Raw genomic sequence first — 27,272 nt, forward strand, 5'->3', positions numbered from 1 at the left:
TGCCCCTCTCCTGCGAGCGAACGGCGCTGGGCAGCGCTCCCCCCGTCAGGCACCGGCGCATCGGTCACGGAGTGAAGAAGGGTTCGTTTACAGACTGGTTCTAGCAGAGTTTGCTTTTATTCCTTTGGCAAACCAGGGCAGTTCCTGGTCACGACTGTCTTTGTTGTGGTCCTCTGCAGCACAGAGGCGCATCTTTTAGGAATACGTAAAGCATTTAGCACGGAGAACTGCGTATCCTGGGCTGGGACGTGAGGTTCAGACGGAGGTTCCTTCTTTGGTGCTTTCTGCATTTTCTCCCTGAAACAGAAAGACGAGTTGGCTACGGCCTCTAAACAGCCTCGGTTTAAAAATCATAGCATGCCAGAAGTACAGAGAAAGAAGAGCTTGGTGCCGAGAGAGGGTAGGGAACGATGCGTCACGGCAGAATTATTACCCTGGAGCTGCAGCCCTATTTGCCAGAAACGGCACAAACTGCTTTCTGTGCCGGGGGAGGCAGAATTGGTTCAAGGAGGCCTTGTTACAAAAACATAGGGGGGAAGTGGGACTCCCAGGGGCCAATTTGGAGTGCTAGCGCCTGTCTGGAGCAGAACAGGTTGAGATTTGCACGGCCGGCTGCTGCTACTGCTAAGGCACTAGCGGGAGATGTTTTTAGTATTTGCAATATGTGGAAACAACAGTAGATGGGAAACTGCAGTCTCCTGCTTCTTGGAAAAGCCACCTGGATTTGACCAGCCCTGTGCAAGATGGACAACACTAAACCGAATGTGTACCGGTCATGGCAGAATTGCAGCTGCCCTTTATAACTGGGGCAAAATACCATCACTGAATTGTGATTGTGGGACCGAAAGACAAGCCATCCGATCTATAGTGACCGAGTGCCAAAGTAGCGCTTACGGAGAAGAGTCTGCTGATGTCCCTGGTTGTGACAAGCAAAAGAAAAACCACCTGCAATTTAGATAGATGTTTATACTGTTTTGGATCTTATATTGTGTATGTCGTGTTTTTATGCCTGTGTTTTATTCAAGTGTGATGTGAATGTGCCATGCAATAAATAAAGAGGGGGAAATGACACTGTCAAGCAGTCATGGTTGGTTTAAATCCCTTGTAGGCCAGAATGGAGTAATTTTTTAAAAAAATCAAATAAGTATCAGCACCTTTTCCTCAAGCTGTTTTTGCAACTTCATCACAGTTTCTCTTTCCTTGGCCAGCTGCTCTTGGGTGACCGTCAAAAGCTCCTTTAGTTTAGTAGCCGCACATCCCAAATCCTTTGTTAACTTCTTCTCTTTGTCCAGTGTTCCCTGCAATTGGGAGTAACAGCCAGCTTTACTCTCGGGCAACAGACGCGAGGGATTTCTGAAAAGCCCGGGAAGAGCAATGAGCTCTTGCTCCTGTCACTGTCCAGCAATCTAAAAATGGGATGCCACTTTTACCTGAAGCTGGAGAACCTCCTCTTTGGCCGAGGCAGCCGTTCCCCCCTCAAGCCTCAGCTTCTCCAATTCAACTTGCAAGCTGCGCACTGAATCCTGAACCTGCAGTTTCAACACATGGAAAGATCAGTCAGCCAAATTCTTGAGGAACAGAAACAAAACCGAGTGTGAGAAAGCAAAGCTCAAGTGCAAAACCAGCAAAAGTCACTTAGGAAGCTAGAATGTATAACCATGAAGTTAAGGATTTGCCAAAAACTCGGGCTCAACATATCTTGAATTCAGTTCTGGTGTTTACTGCAGAAATGAAAATCTATGAGCCGCTTTCGCACATGGGAAACGTAAGAACCAGAGAGCAGGAAATTGGCTTGATCGACAGGGGAGGCATGTCATGAGAGGAGCCGGCTGGAGCCAGGGTCAGACTAGATGGCCCAGGAGATCCCTTCCGCCTTGCTCTGTTCCTGTGTTTCTGTTCATCCCCCCACGCATTGCCGAGTGTACATAGGTGCCCTGGCTGTTCCACCTCTTCCGTCCCGTGTGCCTTTTTCACATAATTCTCTTCACAGTCGTTCCTTCCCTCCTCTTGTTCTACAGCTCTTTATTTTCTCCATGTTCTTCGACACAACCTAGATCCACAACTCTCCTCCTTCCCGCACCGTTTTTCATCTTCATTTCTATCCATCATCACTGAGGAAATGCAACACCCCTTGAAAATACACACCTTTGTGTACAAGCAATACTAAATAAAATATAATACTGTAGAATGTGAACTCTGCTAAAAAGTCAGCTAGACAGCGACAGATATTTACAAAAGGTTTATTAACTTATTAGATTGATATCCCACTTTATTAGATTTATTTCCCATTTGTTTAAAGAACACAAAGCAACTTACATCATTCTCTTCATCTGGCTCACAATCTTATCCCTGCAACAACAACCCTGTGAGGCAGGCAGGGCTGAGGATCGTGGGCTGACCCACCATCACCCAGTTGGCTGAGCGGGGGCTAGAGCCCGGATTCCCTGAATCCCCAACCTGGGCTCTGGGCCGCTCCACCACACGGGCCCTGCTTAATCTGGGAAGGACTTCTGGGCACTTCCTCAGATCCGCGGAGATCGGCAGTGTGGCCTCCGAGCTGAGGGGAGGCAGGCGGGCGGCTGACCTCGCGCCCAAGAACAACGGAATCGAGCGACTGCAGAGGGTCAGAGCAGGGGTTGGTGGGCGGGTTGTGTGAACCCGACACACAGGTGGCCCCTCAAGGAACGACGGTTGCAGGTAGGTAACCTGCCTTCCTTCGTGGTGGTCTCCGCGCATCACACGTGTGGGCAACTGGCGAGCTTACCTTCGAGTTGGAGATGGGAAGGTGTCGTCAGCGGAGGACTACAGAGAGGTGAGAAGTGAGAACAAGAATTGTAGTAGAAACTAGAACAAGAATGAAAGGATGAGTCGGGAAAGCAACAGTGACCAGCAGGGGAAAGTCCCGAGGCGCCCAGGACGGCGGTCGGAGAGGAACGGGACAGGAACCCCTTCCAGGTACGGCGAGAGGGAGGGGGCTTCCTCCGAGGCGAGGCTGCTCAGGAGCTTTCCCCACAAGAGGCCCGAGGCAGGTGCTGAGCCCAAGGGTGTGATGCGCAGAGACCACAAAGAAGAACTAACCACTGCGGTATTTTTCGTTTCATTTCTTTCTCTGCTATCCCACCTTCTTTCCTTCCAAGGATCTCAAGGGGGTTACATGAATCTCCTCCTCCACTCAATCGCCATCCCTTTACCTGTACAAGCTCGTGAGTTTTCTTGAGTGCTTCTTGCTTGGTTGCATCCAGATGTTCTTGGGATTCGGACAACAGCTGCCTCAGCTAAAACACAGACAAATCAGTACCTAAATGCAATTTATTTGAAGATGAACGGACATTACCCTCTGCTCGCATCTGACTGGAAAAAAACCTGTTTGCTATCTTTCCGGCATCCAGTTGTACAGTGAACTGGAACTAGGACCAGGACACTGTCAGTTGCTTAATCCATTGACAAAATCCTTCTAGATAAATGTCCAAAAGTCCAAGAACCCGATTTGGCCCTCCGGACACCTTACAATAGTTGTGGCATCTGCAAAACAAACAACGCGATGCTGGCGTGTTCGGAGGGAGCAACGCCTGAAAAACCTTTTGGGAGACGATGATTGTGTCATCGGTAACACAAGCCACATCTGTTGTTGGGGACAACACTAGACTGTGCATGTTTCATCCAGGTACCTTTTGTCCCAATTATTGGTCCCCAAAAGTGGGATTCGGGGAGAGTCACCCCTCAGCACCCAAGCCACTGCGCCCAGGACTGGAAGAGGTGGACATTCCGCAACTTCCAAATCATCAGGCCAGTTCTGCCCTCTTCTGGGACAGGCTTGTGGGCTACAGCCTTCACCAGGAGAGATGCTGGTTGAAGCATTCATCCCGTGATCCTTCCGAAGCCCTTCTTGTGGGACTTTCAGGAATTCTTATACTCCACAGGTCTCATAGAGACAGTGGGACAAGAATGGCAGAATTCCCTACAGGAGAAAGAACTGAGGCTTCTGCAGAATGGAAAGAAACCCCAGGTGCAGGCACCGTGCCAAGACTGCACATGAGGCCTTTTGGAGAAAGAGGCGGCCTGTGGACGACCGTGACCATCCTGGCCCCCAGGGGGATGAGCAAAGGGCGGTGCTGCATCGCACAGGCCGACTTCTCCCACGAGCTGAGACGCTGGGGGGGCCAGACCTGCTCCCCACCGCTCCCTTTTCCCTTGGGAGAGCTCAGCTGCACCCTCCAACCAACAACAGAGAAGGTCCTCGCTGGAGAAGCGGGACAAAGGCAGTCGCTGCTGGCACCGTGCCAAGGTTCGCACGGGAAGGACTCCGAGCCGTGCCTCTGCGGATCCTTCCAAGCCCGTTCCCCCAGGACTACAAGCTGAGCACTTGCCACGCTCTGATTTTAACCCTCCAGCAGCCAGGCTCGGAAAAGACTTTTCGTAACCGAGCGGATGTGCAGGGGCTGCGGGGAGAATTTCGTGTCCTTCCCTAGCAGCAACCTCCCAAAGGGACTGGAAAAACCGCCCGCCTTCACCCCGTTGACAGCAGCCTTCCGGGCTAGACGGAGCAGAACGCCCATGACCGAGCAACGCACCCCTCGCCCCACAGGGCCCGAGAGCGGAGGAGGGTCCTCAAGCTCGGCATGTCATCTGCACCACGTGCCCCAAAGATCCCCCCCCCCCCCCCCCCCCCCCCCCCCGCGGCTGCCTGCAGGCTCGGCGAGACAGACACTCAGTGCTTCCATGTCTTTGGTGTACCGCTGCCGCTCCAGGTTCGCAGCCGCCAAGTGGTTTTCCAGCTGGGCTTCCAAGAGAGACACGCACTCCTTCAACTGTTTCCGAGATGGGGGCGGGAATGAGAGATACTCAGATGACAGCAGTTTGGGAGGGTACGGATTGTGGGAGGCATCCGTCCTTTCAGCACAAGGCTGGTTTGCAATTGCCTTCCGCATCCCAGCAACGCATTGGCTTGCTGGCGTCTAGGGAAGACAGATGGACCCCGCTTTTCTTTTATTCTAGGAACCTGTGATCTTGAACCCAGATCAAGGAATCAGTCCTGGACACAAGGCTTCATATATTGCCCTTGAATTTTTGTTTGCTGTTTATCGAAAGCTATTATATCCCGTCCTTCACCAAAAGTTCAGGACTTTCAAGTGATTTAGTTATTACCTTTTTATGGACGGAAACGGACACTTCCTTTTCAAGTTCCTCTCCATCCCCAAACCAAAGCAGCCACATTCTGCCAGGAAGGTATGATTAAGCTGTGGAAATTTAGCACTGAACACCAGATCCCAAGTCTCTTTGGAAAGGGTGCGGGATTGAGCTCCGCTGGGAGGGCCCAAAGTTCAGTAGCAAAACACACAGTCTGTGGAAAGGTCTACATTCAATGCCTGGCCACTCCAGTTAAAAGGCAAAAGTGGAAGATGGACAGCTGTCCTTCTGGGATCCTGGAGCTGAGCTGTGACCACTCAGAGGAAAGAGAATGGGACCAGACAGACAAAACAGCCATTCCCTATCTAACTCAGGGTTCTATCATTCCCCCCACCACCCCGCCCCACCCCACGCCCCACCCCACTCCAGGAGTCCTTACCTTGCCTGTGTTCTGCAGTTCCACCTTTAACTTTTCCACATCATCTTCGAGACATTTCATTTGGTCTTTGGACTAAATGGAGCATTTATCACATCCGCACCCAAAGAACCAGAAATGAGACAATTAGCACGCATCCTTTGCAGAGCCCCTTCCACTTGTGCGTGTGGGTGTGCTCGGCACGCCCTTGTGCGCAAGAAGATTATTTTGCATGCCTGCAAACTGCCACCCGTCAGGTGCCTGTTCACAGGCACAGAGTGAGTTCATACGGGGCGTAATGCTTTCGGCGGAACCTCTGCTCTCCCAGCACAAATAGGCAAGAACCAGGACCTAACTCAGCCCAGCCAGACCGCGAAAGGCCTTCTGAGCGGCAGGAGAGCAGCCCTCCAGGGTTCCTCCACTCTCGTGCGCTCATTCGCTCAGTCAGGTAGGTGAAAGTGCGAGGCCACCAAGACCGAAGGCATTTGAAAAGGGAGGAAGAAATCGCTCTCCGTGTCCTCTCGCAAGGAAGAATGGACTGCACAAAAGGGTGGTGTCTCCGGCCACTCCACCACCCGGCAGGAGGACCCCACGCTCACTCCCTCTTCCTGAAAGAGCGCGGCCCTCACAGAGTTGTCCTGGGAATCATCCAGGAATCCAGCGGCCACAGCGAGAACCATCTCAGAGGTACAGTGAAAATATGGTGAAAGATGGAAGTCTAACTTAATATACAGGGAGAATAAGGAGGTTTCCACCTGACACTGAGAGGAGGAAAGAGTGGGCGCCAGGTGCGCCTCTCTGGGGAGCTGATCCCATAGGTGGGGGCCCTGCCCCTGAGTGGCCTTGCTTCCTTCAGAAGGGCTCTTTGGGAAGGACTCCGTGATGATCTCAGGGTTTGGGTAGAGACACACATTGTGGGGGAAAACGCAACTTATAAAAAGACCTGGGATCTAACTGATTTGAAGAAATCGGGGGCATGTTGGCAGAAATGCTGCAAGGAAGGCTGGCTGGGCTGAAACTCATGAGGGATCCTAGTGAGCCGGGCTTTACGATGCCAGTAAACTCACGCACCGCTGCTGCTTGCCCGCAGGCCAAAAACACAAGGATGGCCTTCCTTTGGAAATACAGGCGTTCCAGCGGCTATTGGGATCTGACTCTAACGCTAATCGGAACATAACGCAACACGATGACAAGAGCGACCACTGTCCCCGGCGAATGCCTGGGATTTCTGCCTCTTTCCTGCCTGAACACGCCTGGGGTTGGTGCCCATTGCGAACGGAGAGCTCCGGCTGCAGACGATGTCCAAGCTGGGCGACTGGCAAGACCATCGACGCACGTGAATGCAGAACGGAGTGCCACGTTGGCAGCCACGAGAACAGACAGGGCGCTGGACAACGGCACGGCACGTCCACAGAGACCCTGAGCACGGCCATACCTTTTGCAGCGCGTCCTCCAAGGCAGACACCTTTGCCGCCCACACCTGCTCCTCCTCCTCCACGCTCCTCTGCAACGCCTTCAGCATCCTTTCCTGTTGTTTCGGGAAGGAAGCAGAGCACAGCAGGTGAGCTGCCAATGAAGGACGGGCTCGGCTTACCCGCAGGTTTATTCTGCTCTGCAGACTGAAGGTTTTCCTGGGTGTTTTAGCAGCGACCCACGACTCGTGAGAACAGTGCAAGACGCCGAGCGATTAACCAGCAACTGTCGCTCGGAAACACAGCGCAGAAGCAAAAAAGAGGAGCATTCGTGGGGCTTGAATTATAGCTCGGGAGTCCCCTCATTCTCTCCCCCATGGGTAGCGGCAAGCGCAGCCAAGTACGTGCACAAATTGTGAAGGAGCATTAACCTATCCTGGTATATCTATTTATTATTATTTTTAACTACGGTGGTATCTCGGCTCACAAACACCTCAGTTCACAACCAAATTGGGTTGCAAACAAAAATTTTATAAAAATGTTGACTCAGGTCACAAACTCTGCATTGGGTGGCGACTGCAATCACAGCCATCTCCCCCCTCCCCTGAAAAATGGAGAAAGAGAAGCTGGGGCGATGAAGCAACGGGGAAAAGGCGGCAGCCTATGGCAGCCTTTGCCAATGTCGGGCAACAGTGCCAAGAAGCTGCACCTGTGAGCAAAACTGGTGGTCCCGCTGGGCGTGGGACATAAAGGCCACGGGAGACCAAGACCACTTGCGCTCTGGACCCATGACTGGACCAAACCCACCTTCCTGCCCCTGCCTGGATGGACTCCACGGCCTCACCAGCATCGCAGCCAGCTTGGGTCCGGGATGCCCGGAGGAGTGCCCCCACCCCATGCGCCCTCCCGCCCCTTGAGCGCGGAGGCGGAGGCCCTGCCCAGGGAGCCCTCCTTGAAGGAGAGGAGGAGGGTGGCTACCCAGAGGGGGGCCTTCTCTGTGGTGGCGCCCCAGCCATGGAATGCACTCCCCAGAGAGGCCCGCCTGGCGCCAATGCTTTATCCTTTTGGTGCCGGGTGAAAACGTATTTATTTTTCCCATCGTTTTAAAGTTGAGTGGTTTTAAATAGGGCTCTATTATCTCCAGTCGCCAGAGGCTGTGCTTGCTTGGCTTCGTTTTATCCGCCCTTCTGTTGCAAGCTGCCCCGAGGCGTCAGTGGCGGATGGGTTAGAAAAGCTTGGGATCAATGAATGAGGCTGGAGCCAGCGGATGTGCCCGCGTGTGCAGCCGCGGAGGGGCAGCGCCACTCACTGTCTCGGCGAGGGTGGCCCTGTACTGGTCGCATTCGGCCTGCAGGCTGCTCCGCGCCTCACTGGCGGCTTCTACGTACAGCGACATGTCCTGAAAGAGAGTTTCACAGATAAGCTCCCAGCGACTCCTCAGTGCAGCAGAATCATTAACAGAGCGGAAGAGGTCAGGAGGGCCCTCAGGCCTGGCACCCAGCCCACGCACGCCGCACACCAGAGTCTGAACGCACAGGACGGGACTCTTGCTCGGAAAGGGACGTCCCAGCCGGTGGCGGGAACAGCCCACCCACAGAGTCCTTGCAAAGGAAAACGCTATCTGGGACAGCTTCCAGGCATCCACCTCGTTTCTGCCCTTATCGCTTTCGGATTCATTAAACGTAAATGATTGCACATTCCAATGTTTTAATTAGAAGACACCTTTTACAGAGCTCTGAAAAGAAGTGATTTTTTTCTGTTAATTTTGTTTCTGTGGTTGGACGCTTCACATTTTATGAAAAAGAAGTTCCACTAGAACGGGTCGTGCGATGCCTCGGTGCGGCAGCTCTCTCTCCACCCCGGCCCTGTAGCTCAGAGTCCCATCCTGCCTGGGGGGCACACGCCTCCTGCGGCTGAATGCGGTCGGAGGCACCCGCAGGGGCTGCTTTGGGGCTCCCCGTCCCCAGTGATGTGGCTGCTTCAGCCCCGGGGGCTTTGAGCTCCAGGGCCGGTCCTCAGCCTTGCAGGGCTTCAGGTGCACCGTTGCTGCAGGTGCCCGTTTCGTTGCACTCTGGAAGGCGCTGCGAGACATCCCGATCTCTGGAATCGGGCCACACAGAGCTGCCAAGCCAACGCCAACGCCACTTTGCCACCTGGGCCACACTAACCTTCCTGGGGAGTTTATCTCAGCTGATAAAGCTGTGTCCACTGACTTTGCCCTTGCCCGCAACGTCCAAAAGATTATTTGCATGTTCTGTGTCCTCTGCCTTTTGCATGGAAAGAGCTTCTGTACCTGACAGCCAGAGCGTGGGCACCTTCTTGACCCAAGGGCCGTGTTGTTTTCTGACTAACCTACCAGGGCCTGCAAGTCATGGCCGCTCATCTCAGGTTGTTCAAGCGTGAGAGATTCAGCCATTCAGTGATATTTGCAGCCAAGTGGTCCCTCTTGGATGGAACGGCCAAAACTTTGGAACCACCATGGATTCCCACAACTCCACTTGAAAAGTAACCCCCATCCATGAAACATGGGAGAAGAATACTGCATTGATATGGAATACTCTTGGTAACTTAGTTTAGTTTTCATTTGCTGTGGTGGTAACTCACCCTGTTTTTTATTTTCAGGTGTTCCACCACATCTCTTAGTTCTGCAGCCTCGTTCTCTAACGCGGAGAGCTGTTCCAATGAACCTTCGAACCTGAAACGGAAAGAAACTTTGTTAGGGAAGCTCCATTTCCGGATGTGCTCACCCAGTTGAGAACCGGATCCTTCGGTGATGCCTGCAGCAAGAAGAGATTCTGCAACACCTGTCTTTGTCTACCCCAGAATTTTAAAGTACGATTTCACAACAAATTGAAAAGAAAACAGCTGTGCACTCTGCCCTCTGTTCTTCCCCTCCACCTCTTGAACTGGCTGCTTTCCCCCACTCCCAGCCTCAGCCTTTGTTCTTCCCCTATTTCCTCTCCTTCCCTGCACCCCGTTTTGCTTTCTCTCTGGATGCAGAAACCGGCTTGGTCAAAGAAGCAAACCTTTTTGATCCCTCGTAAAATGCCAGGAAAAGGAAGCCGGTCGACAGGATTGCTGCTTATAAATTATCACCAGTGCATAAATACGATCCACCTGGTCCAATGTAGGAACAGAACAGGGGACTGGAAAATCCTACTCAGTTCAAGCAATCGTTTGACACATTAACGTCTATACCTGCCTTTGCCCTAGGTTACACCTTATCCTACAGAAACTTCTTTTGCTTGGACACCACAACATCGTGTTAGTACGGGTTTGACCAAGTTAACTTGCTGCTGGAAGTGTAATACTGCCAATGCTTCTTCTAAGCATGTGTTTTGGCACAATCCAGTAGTTTTGGAGGGAAGTTATAATATAGATAAACTTTGTATTGGAACACTCTTGCAATATTTTCTGATGTACATGCTCTTTTACATTGTTGTTGTTGTTAGTTGCGAAGTCGTGTCTGACCCACTGCGACCCCATGGACAACATTCCTCCAGGCCTTCCTGTCCTCCACCATCCCCCGGAGTCCACCCAAGCCCACACCCACCGCCCCAGTGACTCCATCCAGCCACCTCATCCTCTGCCGTCCCCTCCTTCTTTTGCCATCTATTGTTCCCAGCATCAGGCTCTTCTCCAGGGAGTCCTTCCTTCTCATTAGGTGGCCAAAGTATCTGAGCTTCATCTTCAGTGTCTGGCCTTCTAAAGAGCAGTCAGGGTTGATCTCTAGGACTGACCGGCTGGATCGCCTTGCGGTCCACGGGACTCGCAGAGTCTCCTCCAGCACCACAATTCAAGGGCCTCAATCCTTCGGCGCTCAGCCTTCCTTATGGTCCAGCTTTCACAGCCACGCATTGCAACTGGGAAAACCACAGCCTTGACGATACGCACTTTTGTTGGCAGGGTGATGTCTCTGCTTTTTGGTATGCTGTCTAGATTTGCCATAGCTTTCCTCCCAAGGTGCAAGCGTCTTTTCATTGCTTGGCTGCAGTCCCCGTCTGCACTGATCTTGGAGCCCAGGAAAATAAAATCTGTCACGACCTCCATTTCTTCCCCATCTATTTGCCAGGAAGTGAGCATCTTTTACATCTCTTTCATTACCTGCCTTTTTCTTGGAGGTTAATGCATGGTTTATACCACAATGTCCTTGCAGTGCCCTGTGACTCTCGGAAGAGCTTCTTGAGCCATCCCAGTACACACAAATGTGCGTGTGCGAGTGTGTAAAGCAGTAACGATACATTTGCGCCAATAGCAGAGGTAGTTTATTAGTGTCCCAAACCTGATATTTTAAAATCTAGCAGCCTTACCGTAACTGCATCAGAGTGTCTTCTGTTTGGTTGGCTTCCTGTTAATCGGGTGAGCGGTGGGAAGAGAAAAGTCAATTAGTGTCTTGTAATCGCCACCTGTCCCCAAAATATAGCAAGCAGTGCGACAGGTGGTGCTGTTGCACCGTGAAAATACTGTATGATAAAGAAGAGCCCTTGAAGGAGCGGCAGGCAGGGAGGGCGCGGACCTGCACTGCTCTGGTTTTCTCCGCTTCTCTCCTTTGGCTTGCCTCCAGGAGGGCTTCAGTCAATTCAACCTTTTCGGCCAGCTGCACACTTTTGGAAGTGGCTGCTGGCAGCTGGATCTGTAAACTGTTCAGTTCCTCCAGCTTTCCCTTCAACTCCATTTCAGAGCACAGCAACTTAGACTGAAGCTCTGTTAACGAATGGGAAACAAAAAACATGCTGGTCAGAAAGAGGCAGCGGGAGACCCCTTCGCCTTGCAGTTGCACAGCCACTTCGACAACGTAAAAACTGATCCCAGGATGCAGGTTGTATCTCCCGAATGTGACATCAGTGTTTGCTTTAAGTATTATTTATTATTTACACTGAAATACCACCTTTTCTACTAAAAGCAATTCGCATTTCGAAAGAATACAACAGTAAAACAATAAGAACAAGATCAATGAAACTGCACATTTTAAAGGACTGACTGAACACAGTTCCCCACAGCACCTCCAACCCCTTTTGAAGGCCAAAACAATGGGAACAATCTTAAATTTTGAGGTGCGCATTCCATCATTTGGGGGCAATGCAGAACAAAGCACTTTCTCCCATGTTCTGCAGAGACCACAAAGTCACCTACAGACTTTAATACTCAACAAGGTGGCGGCTGCAGGTGGATCATCTTTCTTTGGCTGAGGTATGTCACCAACCTTTGCCTGTGCATGCAGCCCCTTTGCCCCCCCCCCCCTTGTCACAAGCTGCATTAAGCCAGGAAGCCTCTAACTCACTTGAACTTCAGGAAAAAGCTCCTAATTGTCGGAGGAGTCAGACACTGGGCGAAGCTGTCCAGGGAGTTATTAGGTTCTTCACTGATGCAGAAACTCAAGGGAAGACTTGGACAGCCATCTGGTGGGGATGCTTGAAACAGGACTCCTGCGCAGAGCAGAGCTTGGACTGGATGGCCTACACAGCCCCTTCCAACTCTATGATTCAAACTACAGTTTCTCATTTCATCTGAATCAGGAATCTTGGGTTACCAGCTTTGGAACAAACCAGGATATAAAAAACCACAATAGGAAGTTGGTTAACTATCTTGGCTTGTTCTGAAGTTGGGTCCTACAAAGACTTTCTGCATGCTCACACCTGCTTTGCTGTAAGAGCGGAGATATAATGTCCAGTCTGGGTCATCTTCAGGCAAGCTCTTGCTCAACAGGTTAAAGTCCTGAATAACGGAGGCAACACTTTCTGGAGCAGACGTTCTGGGTGCCCGCTTTTGGAGACCCAGTGGCTTTCATCCACAACAGTCCAGCATGCAGCTGTACCAATCTTCTGTCCCTCTCATCTCACATGAAGGGCCAATAAACTCCCATATTGTTGTTGTTGTTAGTCGCAAAGTCACGTCCGACCCACTGCGACCCCATGGACAACATTCCTCCAGGCCTTCCTGTCCTCCACCTTCCTCCGGAGTCCACCTAAGCTCACACCAACTGCTTCAGTGACTCCATCCAGCCACCTCATCCTCTGCCGTCCCCTCCTTCTTTTGCCATTTATTGTTCCCAGCATCAGGCTCTTCTCCAAGGAGTCCTTCCTTCTCATGGGGTGGCCAAAGTACTTGAGTTTCATCTTCAGGATCTGGCCTTCTAAAGGGCAGTCAGGGTTGATCTCCTCTAGGACTGACCTAGAGACTGATCAAGCTCCCGTATTAGCCAGATCAAAAGGGAAGGCCTTGCTCATGTTACGCTCTTAAAGAGACGCGTGCTCAGGAAGAGGGGTGGATGGGTTCAGGACCCTGCCTGTGTCCATTCGGAAATGGCTTTACCAAAGGTGAGGGCCGAGACAGACAGAGCCCACGCTGTGGACCCTCCAAAGTTCAAGATACGGCCTTCAGTACAGAAAAAAAAGCTTACACGTCTCCCAAGAGGCAAGCAAATCTCAGTCTCCCATGCAAAACAGAACGTGGTCTCACCAGCAAAACTGGTCTGCTGCTGCTTTCTGGCCATTTCCAGCTCTGCCTGCAGGCTCTGACAACGGGCCCGAGACCTGCCGAGCTCCTCGCGAGTGTCGTCCAACTTCTTCTGCAGGGGGGCTTCGTTCTCCTTCTGGGACACCTGCAAGGCAAGGCAAGGGCAAGGGCAGCCGCCGTTTACACATCTGCCTCGCCTCAGTCGCGTCACGAGAGGGAACCGCGGGGCCCTGGAGCCCCTTCCCTGCTCTTATGAAAACACGCAGACGGTCGGGGCAGCAGAACATGTGGCCACACGTGAAACGTGCACATCCCTTTGACACAGCGAAGGCTCCCTGGGAAGCGGCAATTCCTGCCGCTTTCCAGCTTCTGAGATGCAGAAGTCGGTGAGAAAGAAGGCGAGGAGGGGCCCCCGGGTGCGAGGTGTGAGCTCGCAGCAGAGCAGGAGTGCAAAGCTGCACCGCAATGCACAGGACCAAACTCCCATGGCAGCCCCCTGTCTGGCACGTGTGGATGCGCCGCAAGCAGGCAGGTTTTCTTCATGGAAGTGCAGAGCAGCTGCGTCGGGAGGATGTCCCAAAGTCCACCCAGCCTCGCGTTCTGTTATCAGTCACGGCCAGCCAGGCCTCGGGGAAGTTCACAAACAAGGCAGCAAAAGAGCAAAGGTGAACCGCTGCTGTTTGGCCACCTGGCTCTGGCTTCCCCCGTAATCGCGGCACGAATTGTGAGGATTTCTGACTCACAGCAAGAGCAGGAAGGACACCCAAATGCTATGGCTGAAATGAAGAAAACTGAAGGTAGTCAGGAGTGGATTTTTTGCAGAAGGATGGGGAAAAGGCACCACCTCACCAACACCTTGGACGTGCCGGTGAGGGAGTGGTGGTGATCCGGAAATAGAGAAGGTGGGTGTCCTTGATGGAGATCACAGTGGTGCAACGGCATGTATACTGGGCCGAACTGGACCTACAACTACTGGTTTGGGTCAGACAGCAGTTTGGGAGCAGGTTCTTGGCAAGTCACACACTCAGCCCCAGTACTTATCAGGAAGTAGGGGCTGTAGCCAAGTCTCTGGTTTTCGGCAACCAAAGCTGTGCGTGCATGGACACACACACACACACGGACTTTGCTGGCTCCCTTGCTTTATTTTTCTGTACTGCCCAACAGCTAAAGTTGTCTGGGCGGCTCACAAAACTCAGGGTCAGCTTCTCCAGCCCCATCACAGACACACAGGACAGAGCTGCTATCTTTGACTTTGGGCTCAGGGCTCATTTGCATGACTGAACGATCCGAGAACATCGAAAGGCGAGGCGACACCCATTAGCGATGCTTCTGCGGCAACGGATGCGCCGATGCGCCAGGGACAGCTGCACGGTGGAAAGCTTGGCCTCTCGCTTCGGCAGCTCCTTGTCCCCGGGGGACACGCCCATCCCGTCTGGTCCTCGCACGAGCCAACTCAAGCCCGCCCTGCAAGACGTCCTCCCCCCCCCACTTGTACGAAGGGGCACTTTCAGCGATGTCTCTCCCGCTCCCACCAACAGCTGCTCCTGGTGGGCGTATCGCAGCCACAGGGAGTACTAGCAATGCTCAAAAGCCCCTTTGCCCTTCTCAGGGCAATCCTGCTTAATCCCAAGTCTTGGGCTGTTGCACCTGGGAATACCAGCAGCCGAATGGTTCCGAATGGTTCCGAATGTCCAGCATCTGCACTCACAGAAGGTTCAGAAGTTGGCAAGATGCAGCTTTAATAGGTGAGAGATTGTTTGCCACCTGGAGCGGATCAGGAATTCTCACATGTTCCTGCCACTCAGGTCAGGCTGTGTCCAAGGCCAACTGCATGATTTAGGCAGAAAATCGCCCTTTCTCTGGTCGTTATAATCAGCGTAAATTAAATATTTAACAATTTAGTGCATTTCCAAGACACCCCACCCAAGCTGCTTGAGGAAAAAGCCTCGCTGGTAGGGCTGGCACAGTCCTCTGAATGGTATCACGTTGGAGAAGACCCTGGAGGACAGGGAGTTCTCAGGCAGCCCAGCCACATGGACGTTCTCACAGGAAGACCCGGCCACATTCTGCAGGGCACGAAGGAAACCTGTGCCACGAGGAGGAATGCATTTATTTCAAGGGCTTTTCTTATGTTGGAGTATGTTTCGATTGCCCTCCACTCAGTGACTGGTGTACAATAAAATGGAAAGAGTAAAATACGGAAACACAGGCAAACCCCGAGCTGCTGGCAGAGTCACTGGGGCATCCAGGGTGCCTCGCCTGGTTTGCGTTTGGACCAGCACAGGTGGCGGCGTCTTTCAACTCACCTGGAGCTGGGAAATCTGCTTCTCAAAGGTAGCGGCCTTCCCCTGCAGGGTGCTTTTCTGTTCTTCCGCCTGTTGAAGCGCCTCCGACTTTTCAGTCAACTCTTTGCTCAGCTTGCTACATTCCTGACGCAGCTTGGCCAGTTCAGCATTTTGCCTGGGTCACGGAAGCACAAGGAAACGGGTTTGTGTCAAGCGGGCTTGAATCTCATTCAGGTAGATGCGCAATTGGCTGCTGCTCATCTCTACGCTTTGTGAAGCTGCAGGGGCATCTTCTGTTGTCTTCCGCCCATTTTCCTTGTTAGCATTGTTTGTGATTGTGCCTTTAGGACACTTTTATTAAACATTCCCACCTGTCTTGGACTCCTTCTCTCATTCGAGGCACTTGCCATGGGACTTTACTTACCATGGTTCTGAGTTTATTAAAATCAGCATTCCTAAAATCGAGGGCATGTATCTGGGTAAACTTGACTATTGCTTCCTCTAGAATCGAGGATTCAAGTGTGGCACGGCCATTTGACCCCAGAGTTCCTGCCACTGCCACTTGCCCACTAGGGTTTCCCTGGTGGTGAGAATCAAGTCAAGGATCACCATTCCTCTAGTTCCTTCCTCCACTTTCTGTTGGAGGGAGTTATCAGCAACACAGACTGGGGATTAAAATGCCTCAAGTAGAGAAGTCCTCTGAAATAGTGAGGACTGCTTGCAGCTGCCTGAGGCAAACATTCGAGAAAGGCAGCTGGCGTTTCAGAATAATGCAAGAAGGCTGAAAAATTGAAGCAAGCATCTCAGTGCTATTATTATCCGCATTCGACCTGCAATAATGCCGTATTTTCCTCCTGAAGCCTGTTACACAACCTAGCAAATAAAATAGTTACCTTCCTATTGGACCCGGGTTTTTGCAGCCTGTCTCAAACGATGGAGAAGACCGCACAACAGCCACCGTTACAATTTCAAAAACTGTGTTTGCAAACTTCTGGCAATGCCACTTTCTTTGTCCCACTGTTATTAATGCCACTTTTCATGGTGTTGTGCTCAAAAACGTATAATTAGATACCCGTATCTATACTTATTACATATTTAGATTATGCCAGATTCATGCCAAGGCAGTAAAACAGAGACTATTTATAAAGGCAGAATCTTTCTGGGTTCCACCCAACAAAACAGATGGCCGCTCAAGGTATCGGCGTGATTACATGCCATTTTTGTGATGCAATTCATCAACTGAACTGGTTTTGACTTTGCTATCAGGGAGGAGCGGTCTAGGACAGGGACAGGAGAGACCCCCAAAGTCTCCTCTATCCGCCCTGCCGTCGTGCGATTCCACACACACCAAAATATTCCCCATCTTACTTGCTCTCGGCTTGGCTGGTGGCCTGGTTTAAGGCATCTCTAAGGATGGAATTTTCCTGCTGCAGGCGAGCCAGCTGGGTGTTCGGCCCGTTCTCCAGCTGCTCCTGCAGAGTCCGGATCTGAAAGTCAATCAGAGGAAAGCTTCAGAACGACTCCAGGGGTTGTTGGGGCCCTTGGTGGGTGGGGACCCTTAATGACACCAAGTAGGATCCATGGGGAGCTGCATCCCTGTTCGAGTGACCCCCTCCCTCATTTCAGAGGCCTCCTCTCCATGGGGTGAGGACCCTCTGTTGCAGAACAGGCTTGGCCAAAGACAAGAAAGTGCCTGGGAACAACCAAGTCGGGTCACGTGCCCGAAACAGACCGTCCTCAAGTGGCCACCGGTGCATGCACACCCAGGGCAAGCGGGAAGGTTTGCAGGCTAAGATTAGAGCTCCCCACCCGGCCTCCATCCTGTAAGGGAGGGATTCTGACCCTCTCTCTCAATTCAAGGTGGTCTGGGACTGCGGGAGGATTGGTAGGACAGACCACACTTTTGACGAAGTCAGTACAGCACAAGGAAAAAAGACACTGAGCCACTCCTGACCCCCCAGGGTGGGCACAAATGACCACCTGAAGAACGGCAGGTACAGATAAGCAACCTACCCTCCTTCTCCATGGGCTCCTGTGCGTCACACATACGGGCAAGCTGACCCCTGCTTGGGTGGTGGGCCAGCATCGCCAGTGAAGGATTGATGAGAGCTAGGTTTCTTCCCTTTACACATTCAAAGCCACAAACCTTCCTGAAAAATGTTCTTTTCTGACCAATATTTTCAGCAAATCAAGCTCGACTTGAATCAAGCGAAAGATGACTTGTTATTTTGACTACAGAAATAAATGTCAAGCTCAGGCAAGCCAGTCTTAAATGGAGCTAAGCTATTTCTCCCACCTTTCCTTGCAGCTGTTGCATCTCTGCTTGCCTGGTGGACATCTCCTGCTCATGCAGCAGCAGCTGCGCCTTCCACTTGTTTTCAAGAGCGACACTCTTAGCCTTCTCCGCCGCAAGTTCCTTCAGGAGAAGAGATTCACAATGGGGAGAGATGCAAAGAGCTGGCCATGCCTCGCCTTGTGAAGAGACGGCTGAGGGGAGACAGGAGAGCCCTCCTCAAGCACCTGAAGGTTCTCCCAGAGAGGAAGGCCAGCATCTCTTCTCGTGCAGGTCATGGAATGACAATGCTCAAGCGGCAGGAAGCCAGGTTCTGGCTGAACATTAGAAAGAACGTAACGGGCTCAAGGAGCAGGAAGCCAGGTTCCAGGTGGACCTCCTGATTGTCCGAGCAGTATGGCAACGGAGCGAGTGGGGGGTGGGGGGCTCTCCCACCCTGGAGGCATTCAAGAGGCAGCTGGGCAGTCCTCCCAGAGGGAGGGCTTAATTGTGAGTTAAGCAGGTGTTGGACTCAATGGTCTTGTAGGCCCCTTCCAACTCTACTGTTTGATGGTTCTGCGAAAGCCTAAAGGGTAGAGAGCCGGGGCCTCGAACACATTGCCTCTGATGCCCTCAGCCAGCACTGCAATTCCCTCGGGTCCCTCAGGACCAGTATGGCAGGTCCCGGTTTGACTGGAGTGACTCCCTCCACTGGTGCCAGGAGACCATGAACCGAGGTGGTCACCTGCTCAGAGATGCCCCCAGTTCTGAACTAGGCTGCCTACTGAGCAGACAGGCTGCCAATGAGGGCGGTGGCGATCCAGAAGAAGCTGAGGGCACTGCGCTCTCCCGTCCCACCTCCATTCCTCAGCTCCCGCGTCTCCACGTCCACAAACCCCTCTCGGTTCTCACTGGCAAGTCTGAAAGCAGCTGGCCGCAGGGAGCTTCGCTAGAGTTAGTTATGCGTATTAACACTGCTCTGCAACATTTACAGACAGACAGAGTCGTCTGTCTGTCTAGGTAGAGGAGCACGCCAGCATTTCAACAGTGTCATAAAAGGGTCCTGACAGTCATACAAGACAAAAGGTTTTTGTCTAATTTTGAGCATTATTAACTCTGCTATCCATAATACTGATCACAGTTCTTAGACTAGCCTACCCCAATCCAGAAAAACTAGATAAGCCCAGGATTCTTCAAAAGGGGGAGTCATTGCAGCCATGCACCTGGCTCATACAAGGACTCAGGCGTACGTCCCTGGCCCTTTCCCCAGCCCCCGAGCCATTCAACCCACCCTGGTCAGCTCCTTGAGCTTCGCCTTCACGGCAGCGGTGTTCTCCTGCTCCACCGCGAGCTGCTTCTCCCGGTCTTCCAGTTGCCGCTTCAGCACAGCCACCGGGTTGCCTTTCTCCGTTGCCTGCAAGTGGAAGGATGCAGCGCCAGGAGAAGGGGGCAGAGGCTCGGCCGGGATGTGGCTGCGGAGAGCCAGGCGCCGCGGGAGCCGCTTCCAAGGCAAGGCGGGATTCCCGATCCGGGCAGGCATCCGTGCCGCAAGTCTGGCTCCACACCTCCGCCTCCGGAGCGCTCCACCTGCCTCTTCCTTTTGTGTTGACCTTAATCCAGCCAACCCTTCTAGGTGCCGCCCACGGCCCCTGAACCCCCTGGAAACAGAGGCCGATGCAGCAGTGCAGTGGCTGGGCAAGGCAGGGCAACCCCCCCGGCCGCCCCGCTCTCGCTCCGAACGTGCCTTCACTGACAACAAAACCCACAAGCGATGCTTCCGACACCAGAGGGGCCTCGGGAGCTGTGCAAGCCGCACCGCCAACCCCAGAGCCAGGCAGAGGACCTCGCTGCGTGTCCTGCCCTGCAGCCTTCGCTGGCGAGTCACACAGCCGTCTGTTGCTGTGGTTGGGGGGCGGGGGGCAGGGGGTGTACAGGGCCACTTTGGGTCTGACAAACTGCCCCTCTTTTGCCTCCAATATGGATGCTGATGCTGCAGCCACAGACATGGACACAGAAGCAGAGCAAGACCTTGCACTTATCCACACTGAACGCCATCCTGTTGTCTCCTGCCCACTTCCACAGTCTGTCCAGATCCTTCTGGATCCGGAGTACCTGCTCCTCAGTTGTGGCCACTGCTCCAGCTTTAGTGTTGTCTGCGAATTTGATCAGCAGGCTGTTCACCCCTTCTTCCATGTCGTTAATGAAAAGATTGAACAGGATTGGCCCCAGGACAGAGCCCTGGGGGACCCCGCTTGTCACTGGCCGCCATCCTGATGATTCCCCACGAATGGTTACCCTCTGCTTTTGGTTTGCTTGCCCTGCCCTGCCCGCCTGCCCTCGGATCCTGTCTGCCTTCCCTCAACCGGGCAGCTGGGCCGACTGAGAGCTCCTCACGCTCTTGCCTTCCTGGTCCTTGGTTTCTCGGCGGCTCCTTGACCACAGCTGTGCTCCTGGCCCCGTACGGGGCTCTGGACTGTCCCTGGACGCCTCGCCTCTGACCCCTCCCTGGCCAGACTCCACCTGGTCTCCAGCCCGGTGGCCCGAGCCCTGGTGTCCTGCCCCAGTCCCCACCCTCTGACACACCAGTCTCACTGGCTGGACGAGAGCTACACTGCAGCATCCTGAACGGCCTCCCTTCTCTGCCCCCAGGGAGAGAGGCAGGAAACCCAGGTTAGTGTTGTGCCACTTGAGACGAGAGGCTGGCCTAGCCAAGTAGTTTTCCAAACCAAGGTCATCTTCACGCAGAGGCCGCACCCCCGGCCACTCCTCTCTTCCGTGGTCCAGATCACATTTCTGAATGTGGGAAGACGCAGCCATAGAAGCTCGCGACCGAGCCAAACACCCAGCCGGGGAAGGCCAAGACCCACCCAGAACCCGCCTCTCCCGGGCTCGCTGGACGCCTTCCCCGTGCTCAGCCCCGGCCAGGAAGCAAGCGGAGTTGCGATCAAGCCCATGCGTGTTCAGGAATGCCGGCAGCTTCTCTGTGCAAAGTATACCAAATACGCCATTCTTTGGGCGGAGTGTGCAAAGCCCACGTGTCACACGGGCACTGGCAGAACCCCTCTGGAGCCTGTTCCCCGCCAGATGCCCTCAGCACGAGGCAGAGTCTGGCCAGGCAGAAAGCGGGCTAGAGGCCAGGGAGCCAAACGGAGGAGGTCCGATGGATTCCCACCTGGCACATCTCCGAGAGATTTAGGCTGATCGCCATGGCGACTACTAGGTACCAATTTTCTTTCCGCAACCCTAGATCTGTGACCTGCCACCTGGCTGAGAGACAGGGCAACTTCTTCCGGCTTTGTGAAGTCATTTTAATTCCCTCTCTTGAACCGGATCACTCAGTTGCGCTCAGCTCTGAAATATTTCCATAGAGAGGAATGACAAAGCTTAGATCCATACTGGCAGCAGAGTATAAAGTTTCAAGATGTGGAAAAGCAGGATATAAATCTAATAAATAAGGAAGAAGGCGCATTCATACCCTCAGCCATGGGTCCTGCACATCTCCTGTTTTCTCAGTCAGCGTTTCAATCAGCTGCTGCGCCTCGCCTTCACCAAACGCCATGCCACTGACGATGGAGATCAAGGTCTTGAATGGAAGGCAGGGCGCTCCCTCATCATCCATGGCAGCTACAGAAAGGAGAGAAGCTGCACATTTTAAAAGGCACACTCTGCTAACAATAATACAGACCCAGGTACTGAAAACGAGAACTTTCCACAGCTCGTTGCGACGTACGGAGTCTCCCGGGGCCACTTCTTGCAAAGCCTTCCTTAACTTTGCAATATTTTCATTCAAGTTTCAAGCCAAATACAATTAGATTGTCTACCCTGTGGGTTAAAATCTGGGGGCAAAGCTGCACAGTTCATCTCCCAGGGAAGGACCAGACTTGGCACAAATGGGCAGGTCAGAATTACCTGCGTTAGGGAAGAGGGAGCAACGCTCATGTGCCGAAGAAAAGAGCTAAGCCCCTTCCTGCCCCGGGGAAACGGCGTGGGTGGTTTTACAGCCAGCTCGAACCGACTCAGCTCGTCCTCCAGGCTGCCCCACACCTTTCTTCCCAGCCTCTTCAAATATCCCCAGCACTGCGCTCTTCATTCCGCCCCATCGTGTGCCCCTTATAAGAACATGGCCATGGGGGGGGGGGTGTTCAGCACTGGGTGGCATCATCCCCCCGCCTTCCTGGCCAAAAGAAAACTCACCATCATCGCCATCAAGCCGAGAGGGTGATGCTCACCAATAAGGAAAGTCTGTAGTTGTATTATGCTTTGTTTTATTTTATGTAAGCTGCCCCGAGGCTATGCGATGGGAGGCATACAGATCCTCTAAATAAATAAATTACTCTTACTTGCATAGCACACATATCTATTCAATGCTCTTAATATTTACATCCTGCCCCATTTCCATAGGCTCTGGGAGGTTTACAAGAAATTAAAACCAACAGTGATTAAAGCTGACTAAAAGCAACATGCTGAATAAAACAGACACGAGAACTAATCTGGGAAGGCCTGTTGGAAGAGATACGCCTTCAATCCCCTCTTAATTTGGGGACTCGGCCCCATCTTCCTTGGCAGGCCATTCCGCAGCGTAGGGGCAACCACGGAGGAAGTGGCTGACATCAATCTCACAGCAGCAGATTTCGGGAGATTATCCCTGGAGGAACTTAGCTGGCGAGATATCAAGAGTTTGACATTTGTTTGCTCAAGAACCGCCTAAGATCACAAGCGATGATACAGGGCTAACGCAGCATACATTTTCCCAGGGAAACGAAGTCCCCGCTGAGATATTTTGGTAGGCAACAAACACAACTAGTATGATTAAGCTGGGAGAAGGCAGTGGGTGCTAGACTTTCTGTTGACCTAAGAACAACTAGAAGCGTGTCTGAAAAGTATTTTGGAAAAGTGAAAACAAAGACAGCTAAATCACAAGAGGCAGTTTGAGCAAAGAAAACCCAAGCGGGCCCAGTAATCTGGATAATCTGGATCTTCAAACGACAAAGGCTAAATGGAACTTGCACTGATGAATATAATTTCTCCAGCAACAAAGTTAACGCCCCAAACTCTGCCGCTTGCCTAACTTCCCTGTCTTTTTCTGAAGAGCATCTTTGCTACCAAAGCAAACTAGCAAAGATTTCACTTTCCACCTGAAACCGAAATGGATTTTATTGGCTCTTGATGCATCCGTGAGACTCAACACTGTGATGGTGAGAGGATTTTTACCGCAGCTCCTATTCAGTACGCAAAAACCCACAGGCAAACTTGTTGGATACATAATCCCTGCACTAGCCCTGGATCCCTTGCAGATGGAAAGACGCTTTCCTTTAGAATTGCGCGCTCCTTGGCTCTCCGTCCTGACCAGTTTGCCAGTCCCTGCAGAGAAAAACCATCCCTGTAACATGTCGCTGCTGCCCCCGTATTCGGGATGTTTTTACAGCCCAGTCCCAGCTGGCTCTTCCGCACAACGTTATTCTGGCGCTGTTTCGATGGCTCCCTGCTCTTCGTCGCAGGTCACAACAAAGGGGCGGAAGGCTTAAGCGGCCGGCGAGTGCGAGCTCGTGTTCGCCTGCCTACCTTTGGTGCCACAAGAGAAATATTTTGCACCTTCATGGTGCTGACGGGTTTGTGGGCACTGGTTTGTGTCAAACGGTAACAATGCCAGTTAAATCAATGGCACTTCCAGGCTGTACCGCAGCAAGGTGCGGAAAAGTCAAAGTGGGTGTGTGAATCCTTCCCTACAGGACTCTGTTAGCCACTGAGGGTTAGTGCGTGGGGTAAACCCGGGCTAAGCTTGTCACGGTGGCTTCAGTCTGGGTTACACGACACCCTGGCGAGGAGGAGGGCCAGTGTAACCCACGATGGTTCGCCTGAGCATCTAACCTCCGCGCATCAGGGGAAACCCCCGACCCCTTTGCCGCTCTTGTCCAGCGGCTTCCAGGCAGCCGCCACTGCTAGCAACAATGGCCAAGCAGCGGGCGGGAGAGGTTTCTTTTCTCTGGAAAACCTGGCCGTCGCGTGAGCGCTCGCGATCCCACCCCAGGCCTCAGCAGCGCCTGGGAAGGGCTGCCCCGGGAGGCGCCTGGCCATTCGGGCCGTGGCTGGCGCCGGATTCGCCGGAGGCAAGAGCAGGAAGGCCATTTTGCAGTCTGCGCGCTGCCTTTTGTAAACAGCAACAAGAATTTTGCCCCCGACTCTGCGGGCAAAAGTGGGCCGGGAGAAGCCCTGGGCAGCCCTGGCTCAGGCACTGTGCGGGGCTGTTTCAAGCTGCCGAGGGAAGGGTAACAGATGAACAACGAAACAACACGGGGGGAAAGCTGAGGCGAGCTGAAAACGACTCGCCATCATGGCAGGGACGGGGGGGACTCAGCGCCCCCACGGCACCCCTTGGGAGACCCGCGGGGGGACGGAGCAGGGAGGGAGGGGCCTGCGGCCTGACGTGCCCGATCGTCTGGCGGGGGGGATTGGGGAAGGGTAGAGAAGGGTATCACTGCCTCCCTGACCTGCCCACTGAGTCCCTTTGTCTTTCCACAATATACCAGGAAAGGTGTGGAGGGAGGGGAAGGTAAAGCTTTTATACCTTTCCACGGGACCTGCAAGAATTCAACTGTCTGTTAAGTATTGCAGGCAGTGTGTATTTGACAGACATGAAATGGCCGGGACTCTTGCTTGCTCCCGTCCCATAATTTAGAAATAACCCATCTCTACATCAGTGGGCCCAAGGAAGGTTCTCCGTCCCCTTCCACCCTGGAACCAGGCTGCGCCCGTAAAGGCTGATCCACCAGCAGACTGCTGTCAAGTCCCTGTGGGTAGATTGTGGATGTTTCCTTTAAAAGCCACGTCCCGTTTCGGAGCCTCTCCCTAATAAATATATTTTACTTGGAGATGCTGGCAGTGGCTGGAGCGCCATAATTTGGACACTGGCCCACTCCAGAGCCTGATGAGTCATCCCTGCTGCAAAATGGGTCAAAAAAGATGTGGGGGAAATCCCTTTGGCGGGCTCAGGGGGCTGCACCCTGCCCTCCGATCTCCCAGGCGCGCACGCTGGCTTCCTCTCCCGGGCAGAGCCAAATGGGGACATTTCCCACCTCGTAAGTAATGCAGAAAGCGCCGCTCCAGGCCCCTGGTGACTGGGACAATTCTGTGCCATGTTACACAGCACGCCCTTTTCAACAGGCTGTGAGTGTGTTGAAAATGTTGCGTGTTATTTGCTGCTGCTGGATATTTCTACAGCAGCAAGTAAGCCAGCTCAAATGCAATGCCAAATGGTAAATTAAATTTAAGGTGCTTCTATGCTTTAAGCCTCCTAGGAAAGGCTGCATCTTGAAAGGGTCTAATTAATATACTAAGTAAAGTAAATGAACACTGCCCAGAGTTCCACTGCACTCCTGAAGATGCTCCAAGTGCTCCGGATCCCAAACCCCAGATCAGCACCCAACTCAGGCAGAGATGAGAACAGGCGAGAGGTGACCCTGACCTCACGCTCACTCCCGGCACCCTCACGTGGATGTCGGAGAGGATTCCATCGCTTCCCTGCCGAGGACTGGAGAGAGTCCAGACCAGACCAGCCGGACGTGTGGCTCCTCGTTCCGCTATAATCTCGCAGGGCATCTGGGTACCAATCCCTTGGCATCTACCAGCTGTGCCAGAGGCAAGGCACCTTGGGGCCTGCAGGGCACACTTGCTAATTTGAGGGACTGCCCTCTCCCGGCTGCCCCGGGGCGCAGGCTGAAGGACAAGCAATGCACAAAACGTCGGGCAGGACAGAGGTGCAGCCTGAGCACCAGCAGAGCAAAGGCGGTTCTGTCTCCCTGCCCTCTCCCAGCAGAAATTACCGTTCCCCTCTTCCTTGGTGCAGAGGAAGCCTCTGGCCTGAAGCCACCATCCTCTCCATTTCCAAAGAGCATATCTGGGTCCCACATGTGGCCGCAGGCATTCACAGGAAATGGATAAGAGAGCGGCTGCCGGCCCTCGCGGGGCTTGCAAGAAATCCAGGCTGCTGCTGCGAAATTGTCCTTTTTTAACAAAAGGTGGGTGGGGAGAACATTTTGCCCACCCTCATTCTAGGAACTGTTAAGATCAAACACCACAAGCAGCAAGTTCTTTTTGGTGTCCGTCTTTTCCTGAAGACCCTCCTAATCGGAGCTGCATCATTACGCACGCAGCTACTTAGAAATTCCGGCTGGAATAGTTAGTGGCATACAGGCATAAAGATAAACAAATACATGCTCAAGTAAATAAAAAACAAATACATGTTCTAGTAAATAAAAGCAGGGAGATGGTAACTGGCAGGGTTAATGGCCTGTGCTTAAGAACGTGGAAGGGACACATGGTTCCCCACTCCAGGACTCGGAGACTGGGAGGGCTATAGCTCTAATGGTTAATACGTACTTAAGGACTTTACCCACAAGCCTCAGGCAGTATTTCCAGCCACTCACTTACTGGATTCTCTTTTCCTTTTGGCCATGGCTTTCTTCTTTGGAGCGCCATCTTGACTTCCGGGGGACTCCGGCTTTTTAACCATTCCAGAGAGGACTGGCGGCGCATCCCGCTGGACCCCGGCCGGTGCAGGGGGCGCAGTCGGCAGCTCTTGGGCAGCCGCACCAGGGACCGGGTCCTGGGCAGCACAGGACCTTTGGCAGCCGAACAAGGGACCAGCAATGGGCGGCACAGAAACGGGCTGGCTGGCAGCTGGCTCCACTTTCGCTTTCTTCTCCTTCTTTTCTCTGCCCTTGGGAAGGGGAGTTGGCCGCTCGTTCTCCTGAGAAGCTGAAGGAGGCACTGCTGGAGACCGAAAGACCACCGGCTCAACGAGCAGCGCAGGCTCGGGGCCTGCAGCTGTACGGCTCTCTGGAGGGTCGGGATGCAGGTTTCGCTCTAGGATTCTCCCGTTGGGTTTCTCCTCCCTTTTCTTAGCTTTCCCTCTCTTCTCGGGAGTCTTCTCTTTCTTCTTCTTCTCCACCTTCAGCAGGCTGGCTTTCTCCAGCTCTCTGCGTTGCTTTGCCAAGGCTTCCTCATAAGACGTCTCCTTCATCGAAAAGGTGGACACCAGAACTATCCCGAGGACTGAGAAGAGCACGAACCCTCCAAAGACCACGACGCCCAGCACCTGTGGGTCGTAGAGATCCATCCTTCCTCTATGGGCCTGACCTGGAAAACAACAGATGAGCTGCTGCATGAATGCAAAATCTCATCTCCCCTGCACCAGGGTGACAGAAAGAAGAATTCCCTGGCTCAGCTGCTGATGCTTGTTCTTTGGAAGTAGCGGGATTATCTGGAGCTGGCCTCTCGCATCCCGCCATCGAGGGCAGCCGAGCCTC

General features: G+C 53.0%; 1 protein-coding gene across 2 annotated transcripts; it reads right to left on the reverse strand.

The window, feature by feature from the left end:
* Positions 1–95: 95 nt before the first annotated feature.
* Positions 96–27,272, reverse strand: RRBP1 (ribosome binding protein 1). 2 transcript variants are annotated; one of them, XM_044442855.1, is made up of 18 exons: positions 26,395–27,272; positions 21,443–21,591; positions 19,259–19,381; positions 17,992–18,111; positions 17,064–17,182; positions 15,717–15,870; positions 13,414–13,555; positions 11,471–11,658; positions 11,265–11,302; positions 9,559–9,649; positions 8,264–8,353; positions 6,978–7,070; positions 5,567–5,638; positions 4,713–4,808; positions 3,192–3,275; positions 1,431–1,529; positions 1,155–1,298; positions 96–297 (listed from the first exon to the last, which is right to left on the reverse strand). In XM_044442855.1, the coding sequence occupies exons 1-18, from the start codon at positions 27,128–27,130 to the stop codon at positions 256–258; spliced, it is 2,580 nt and encodes an 859-aa protein (XP_044298790.1). In that variant the 5' UTR covers positions 27,131–27,272; the 3' UTR covers positions 96–255. The 2 variants fall into 2 exon arrangements, with proteins under 2 accessions (XP_044298790.1, XP_044298791.1); XM_044442856.1 differs by lacking the exon at positions 4,713–4,808.

Source organism: Varanus komodoensis, unplaced genomic scaffold (assembly GCF_004798865.1).
Source record: "Varanus komodoensis strain SLA01 unplaced genomic scaffold, ASM479886v1 scaffold40, whole genome shotgun sequence".
Classification (NCBI taxonomy): Eukaryota; Metazoa; Chordata; class Lepidosauria; order Squamata; family Varanidae; genus Varanus; species Varanus komodoensis.